Here is a 7,582-nt window from a genome sequence, read left to right on the forward strand (position 1 = left end):
GGAAACGTCTTCACCGCCGAGGAGGTGGCCATTGGGAAGGGACGCCAAGGGGAAAAAACCGGCTGAGGGGGAAGCCGTAAACATCACCAATCTTGTTGAATCACTCAATAAATTCAACAAAACCATGGAGGTGGTCTCTTATGACAAAAAGGAAAAAAGTCGAATGAGAGATTTGGACTTTCTTACTAGAGACTTCAGTAACCTAAATCCGGTCGATCAAATGCTAATGGAAAAGCAAAAGGAACGTATCCGAAAGAGGTTGATCGAAGAAGACCAAGCCGAAGAATAAGAAGAATGTTTTTTTTTAGTACTTTAATTTTTATTTTATTTTTAGATATTAATGTGTTTTTTTGTTAATGTGAGTTTTTTTTAATAATTTATGAGTTTTTTTAATAATACGTTGTTTGAATATATTTATAAAAAAATTAAAAAAAAAATTCGCTGGAGCCCCTCCACACCAGGGCCAGAGACTCCAACGGGGGCTCCAACACCCCCCTTATCCAGTTTCTCTCTCTGCCACACGTCATAATATTATTGGTTGGAACCCCCATTAAAGCCCCCCACACACCTCAGCCTTATGTGAAGGGTTGACAACTAGACATTCAGACCCCACCAGAAGAAATAATTGGCTCACCAAAACAAAATCATACAACGAAAATTGTCAATGATGAAGTGGATACAATAATAATTTGAAACCAATATAATATTGAATATATACCATCATATGTTTCCTACAATGTAAACACTCACTCTTCAGGATTAGATCCTCTCCCATCCCTGTCCAATATCGAATCAAGATTACACACGCGACACGCAATATACCATAAAAAAACGCTTTAAATCCGTACCGACCAAGAAGCTACAATAACCTTAGAACTATATGACACATAGAGGTATAAAGCTCACTCTTTGTGTACAAATATAAGGCAAAAAAGGTTCACAAACCATCTATACATATTGTACATATGTATCTTCAATAAAACAATCAAATAAGATATAAAAAAAAAAGAGAGAAAGAAAACTTGACTTTGATCCAAAAGGATAACATATGTTAGCAACAATATAAGCTTCAAAACGGATCTTTTACATTACCATTTACCATATTCAGAACATAGAATTTACGCGGTTATTTCCTCCTCTTTCATCTGTAACAGAACGGGCCTTTCGTTGTTTCCTAAAGTGGTTCCTTTGCTTTGTGACGGTTTTGTAGATTTCCCATTTTGTCCACCGTTGTTATTGTAGCCTCGGTGTCTAGCTACTGGAATATCATGATTATGTTTCCCTTCATATGTTGTTACTACAGATTTCGGGTCTGATGGAGCTCGTTCTACATGTTTCCGCACGTTGCATCCTGCATACGTGCATTTATAGTAACTCCTGCATAGTTCAAAACTTCATATAAGTGTACAGAATGAGCGAATATCTTTGACCCTTTAATCTGTCAAGCGCGAATTTTAATCTGTTGCCCGTTTCATTTTAACTAATTTCTTTGACCTAATGTGGCCTATCTTTGACCATTTATTCCGTCTCGCGTGAATTATAAATCTTTGACCCGTTTCATGTTTTACTAACTTCATTAACCTTGTGTGGTAAATAACTTTTGACGCTTTATTCTGGCACGGGCGAATTTAACACTTTGATTCGTTTTATGTTTAACTAACTTCTTATACCTTGTGTGTTTAACCCGACAGCAATAAAATATAACCCAAATTAACCGTTTTTAAATTTATTGAGCCACAGATATGATAAAAGCATGAAAATAAATTGCAAAGTTTAGGACATATATAGATCACCTTGGATTAGTATTCCCCTTAACCACTTTCTGCCCGTATTTTCGCCACTTGAATCCATCATCCAAAAGATCAACTTCACTTCTTGTCTGCACCACAATTTTGGGTTCAGACACCATCTTGTGAGCTGAACTCGAGTCCACAGGCACCGACACAGGTCCCACCTCTGTATTCCTACAATCCATAACCGAAACACGTCAACCCACGCGCAAAAAATCAATCTTTTGACACAAAAATTCAAATCTTTTTTTTTACAAAAATATCTTTTGCTACACAAAAAAAAACAACTTTTGCTAACAGAATACAATCTTTTGATACAAAAATTCAACTTTTGGAACAAAAATTCAACTTTTGGAACAAAAATTCAACCTTTTGCTACAAAAATTCAACTCTTGCTGCAAAAATTCAATTTTTGCTACAAAAAGTCAATCTTTTTGCTAACAAAATACAACCTTTTGATACAAAAATCCAACAATATTCAGCATACCTTCTTTTTGGATTAGGTTCATCATCCGGCTCATCTATTCTGATCAACTGATTAGATCCTTGATTAGTTCTCATCAACTGATTAGATCCTTGATCAGCACTAATCATGCGATTAGCCATTGGTTCTTCCACTACACGTTTTACAAGCTGAGAATTGTTCAGTTTATTCACATCAGCGCCCTCTTTATTACCCCGTTTGCTAGGTTGAGGTGGCTCATGATTGTGCTGACCTTTATACACAATGTCGGTTATATGACCATCAAGCGACTGCCCGACCTTTTTCTTCACCGGGCAGTTAGCGTGTGTGCATTTATAGTAGCTTCGAGGACGCTCACTCGCTTTAACCTGTTTCTGCCCGTATTTCCTCCAATTGTAACCATCTTTGGTATCAATAGAAACGATTTGCTGAGTTTCGGTTATGTCGGATTGAGAAACCACATCCGGTGACCCAATTTGCGAATCATCAAGCTCGGTCTTCGTATCAAATGAACTAACCGTCAGCGGTAGTACCTCCGATACAACCGCTGTTAAAGATCCAGTTTCAGGTTGCACCGTATTAAAATAAGATTGAGATAACGCAGCTTGCGCGGTAACATGAGCCAACGCCTGCTGGTGAGACATCCCAAATGGACTCTACCCAAATTCAAACAGTAAAACAAATAAAAACCCAATCTTGAAATTCAAAACAGTCAAACCAAAAAAGTCAAAACATGTAAATTGACAATGCTATCTAACACATCCAAACACCAAAAATCTTCCCTATTGAATAACTATTATAATGTTTGGGTTAGGATCAAATACAAATTAAATTAATGTGCTAACCGTGAGAATCAAGTAGTGTGACTATATATACAACATAGAGTAATATAGTATAGCGTAATTACATAATTACACTACCTGTATATATAATTACACTACTTGATTGTCACACTTAGCACATTAATTTAATTTGTACGTTAACTTTCCCCATAATGTTTAATGTAGTTACTCAACTTCACAATCTACCTCAAATTCACCATCCAATTTCAAGACTCAAATTAGCTTCATTTGACACCAAAAGTCAACGCCACTTTTTCTTTAAAAAAAACCCACAAAAATTACCAAACTTTCTACAACAAACACAAAACTATTAACTTTCTGATTCAAAAAAATAATACCTGAAGAGGTGAGAAAAACCCAGGTGAGTTAAGAAAGCCAGAAGGACTAAAAACCGATGGAAACATAAACCCAGATGGCGATTGGGCAATAACCAAATCCACGGGCCGATTCTGCTTAAACCCACCGGTTTTCTTGTCATCCGACTGTTTGGCGTCATCAATTACAGCAGCAGGTGAAGCCATAGCTCCGGCGAGAAGCTGAGAGAAAGACCGGCAATCGACATCTGGGTAATGATCCGTGAAGAAGTTGGACACCAGGGTCATCGGACCCGGGCTGAATCCGGGTCCGGGTCGCGGTCCGGGTCCACCGGTGAATAGGTTTTCGAAGGATGACTGTGTCGGTAGTGAAATCATCGGTGGGACTCGCCGTTGTTTGTCTTCCGCCGCCATGGTTTATGTCTGTACAATTAAGCGATGATTTCGATATTGGAAATGATTTGATTTGATTTGATTTGATTTGATTTGTTGGGTTAAGTTTAAGATGGGATTATATTATGGGTTGGGTTTATTTTAAACTTTGGTATACATACAGACAAGAGGATTATTAGAGATTGTATGTATATATGTGTGTCTTGCATCTCGATCTTATCTTCTTTATGCTGCCAAATACTAAATTCATGAGTAGAGGATTACAGTTATGGTCCTCAAACTATTATGTAACTTTACTTTCGGCTTCGGTTTGGGCTGAAATGGAAAGATTATATTGTCTGTAGAAGTTCACTCATCATGATATTACTTTCACATGAGTATAATTAAATGTGAGGTTGTCCTCTCATTCATTATCATTAAGAGTCCAAAACGTGTTATGAAGGGAAATGCATTCACCTTCTTATAGAGAAGGATTCGTTCTTCTCTCAAATCAATATGGGATGTTATAGTTAATGTGAAGCATGGGAACATATCTTTGTCTCAGGTAAGTAGTCAATTTGGTTGGTGGTTTTCTATGGTGCAGATTATCTTCTATTTAGGCGTTTTGTGTAAAGGATTTATTGGAGGTGGTTAATTATTTTAAGGTTCTACAAAGGAAGGTGAAAGTGATTAAGCGATAATCCTTACCTCGTTATGGTGTTTGTGAAAGGTTCGGAACGAGTTGGTTTTTAATAAGAAGCCCATTTTTCTCCCAAAGTTGGTTGAGGACATAAAGGGTCTTAGCTAATACGTGTAATCAATTGAAGAGTAGGGGGGTTTTCATGGGTTATGTTGCCTTGATAAATAGTGTTAGTTGTCTTTGGTGTTTTTTAGTGTTGTTTAGGGGTATTTTGCTAGATTATTTGTATAGTGACGCTATCCCCTTTGGTAGTATTTTTTTTGTAAATGAAAAATTTTATTGTCGTTCAGAAAAAATATAATCGTATTAATATGGTGTTAAAAACATCATTTTGTGAGTTGTTAAATCAACTGATAAACATATTAAACGCATTAAACAAGATAACCATTGTATCAACTAGGTTGATATGTGTAGCAATCATGCCCCGTATTTAAATAATATGTTGAATCAGGTAAATAAACACCATGGCTTCATTTTGGTCTATTAAACTATACAACATATCAGCTTTATTATAGGTGAAAAAAAACCAAATCGCTCATGAGCTATTTGAGATCAACTTGCTAAAAGTTATGATTGAGTCCAATTTAAACAAGCTCGAGCATGAAAAGTTAGTTTAGTAAATGAGCCGGAGTTCGAGTAGACTTGCAAGCCTATTAAAAAACCTATTGGTTCTTATAATTCTTAGAAAACTTTTTGTTTTTATTTGAACTTTTATATATATATATATAGAGAGAGAGAGAGAGAGAGAGTCATATAGTGGAGGTTTTAAATAACAAATAATTGTTTTGTAAGAAGTTTAGGACGACTTTAATTAATGCACATCAAGACATTGTACCATGTAAATAGGACATTGTTAGCACAGATCTAAACCATTAACTACTTTGATCCAAAGGTCCAAATCTATTCCTAAGTTTTCTTAAGAAGCTATGTATTCTTATCATAAACCCTACTCTATAAAGGTAATTTTTATTTAATATATTATGTATATACCTATAATAACTATTATTATATATAAAAATATAACAAATAATAGTATATAATCTACATCTACATCTTAAATATATATAAATGAAAGCTCCTTATTTTCTCTCAGGCCATCAGATTTCTTTATTTGCAAATGGGGATTTCATCTTTTATTAAAAATTAATCTCACCAAATATTTGATATGAAAATCCTATAAAATATGGATATACTAAAAATTGATATCCTATTTTTTTTAAAGATACTATTTATAATTATGAAACAATTTTATAGTAAAAAAATAAGCGAGTCATGGGTCTTATCAAACTCATGTAACTTTTAAACGGGCTATAACATCTCATTTATTTGTGAAACTCTTTTATTATCAAACACTATGTATATTATTAATTTCTTTACAATAAATAAAATTAAAATACAAAAGGTATATAAATATTAGAAACGTAAAATGTAAAACAGGCAATTCTTTTTTCTTTTAAGTTTAACTTAAATGAAAATTTTTCACAAAATAATATCTAAATTATAACAAATGAACATAAACGAATCAATATAACAAATTAAGTAGATAATTCATTCAACTTTTCTTTAAAAGTTGAACATAACCCAACATAAATTAATAAAAACAAGTTCAAGTATATTATTAACTTCTTACAATAAATAAATCAAAATCCAAAAAACTATATTCACAATATTAAAAACGAAAATATTAGAAACGAAAAATTTAAACAAAACCAGTAATACGGGGATAAAAACTAGTATTCTAATAAATGAAAATAACTATGGCACATGTCACTTCGAGATTCATCTATAACATAAATTTCATGTTTAAACTATATTCTATTTTTAATGAAAACATATTTATGTTAGTGTAATCAAAACATGTCAATTCATTCTTTAATTAAATAACTACTTATCTAAATTATATGATTAAAAATATGCGGATATATATGTCATTATAATCAAATATTTATATATTTAATGAAATCAGATCAAGTTATATACACTTTTGAATATGGTAAAATTTAATAAATGATATTTATATGTATAACATGATAAAGAAATTTTGAATGAATAGCAATTTTATTTTCACATATTCCCTTAACCTCCATGGATCTATGAAGTTTTCTTTCATCTCTTTTGAAATTGTAATATAAAATTGTATCTTATTAATGCTAATTTTAAATACGATGTTCTTTTTTATGTCATTCATAATGAAATATCTTATCATCTTTTGTTAAAAGTCATCATTATACTAAAAACACATAATTACAACTTATAAATCAATATATGCATCTTTCATGTGATTATGAAGAAATTGCATGAATACACAACGTGCTCGTAAGAATATACCATTAGAAAATCTAATTTAAACTTATTAAACCATTAAATTTGATAAAATATAGTTTTTTTTTTAATTTAATCATTTAATTTATATAAATTAATTATATTTCTTTTAAGTATCTCGTGCATCACATGGGTTCTAAGCAAGTTATGTTATATAGTAAAATAACAACTATTAATATACATAAAAATATTTTTAAACATATATAATTTGCATAATAAATAACAAAAGAGTTGAGCCTAAAACATGCAAAGGCTTGATAACCTACTCATGAGTAACACTCGAGTTATATAACTAGAACCTATAATAAACCGAGCATGAGCTTCGGTGAGCTCTGACTCGACTCATTTTACGCCTTTTTTTGTCTACTAACAATATACCATACCATCAGTCATTGCTTCGTCCCTATAATTACTTATATCAATCCGAGCCTATTTTTCAGAACTTTTTTGACACTAAGTTAATGATTTTCAAGATGACATGTTGACTCGGGCAAATGTTTTTATCAATTCTGAACCGCCTATTTTGCTAAGGTTAGTTGACATGAGTCTGGCCCATTCTATTAAACGTGTTCACGGTTGAATCCAAAACATATATGCACCCATCTAAACCAAAATAAGCTTGTAAATTTCTTTTTACGGGGTATTTTTTCATGTTATAAATTCACACAAACCTATATATATAACTATTTTAGACAACTGATGCAAATAAAAGGTTGATGGGCTACATTTGTGATTAATAGATACTTCAATGATGAATATGTAACTTATGCTATAGATAA

The 7,582-nt window shown here is 32.5% G+C and overlaps 1 protein-coding gene across 1 annotated transcript; it reads right to left on the bottom strand.

Moving 5' to 3' along the window:
- Nucleotides 1-903: 903 nt before the first annotated feature.
- On the bottom strand, nucleotides 904-3,874 carry LOC143607044 (putative WRKY transcription factor 4). The gene is made up of 4 exons (XM_077082626.1): nucleotides 3,434-3,874; nucleotides 2,278-2,909; nucleotides 1,794-1,964; nucleotides 904-1,377 (listed from the first exon to the last, which is right to left on the bottom strand). Exons 1-4 carry the CDS (start codon nucleotides 3,821-3,823, stop codon nucleotides 1,119-1,121), a joined length of 1,452 nt encoding a protein of 483 aa, XP_076938741.1. The 5' UTR covers nucleotides 3,824-3,874; the 3' UTR covers nucleotides 904-1,118.
- Between the last annotated feature and the right edge of the window lie 3,708 nt (nucleotides 3,875-7,582).

The sequence above is a fragment of the Bidens hawaiensis genome, unplaced genomic scaffold (assembly GCF_021521415.1).
Source record: "Bidens hawaiensis isolate Kalapana, Puna unplaced genomic scaffold, B.hawaiensis_p1.1 tig00079120_1, whole genome shotgun sequence".
In the NCBI taxonomy this organism is placed as follows: Eukaryota; Viridiplantae; Streptophyta; class Magnoliopsida; order Asterales; family Asteraceae; genus Bidens; species Bidens hawaiensis.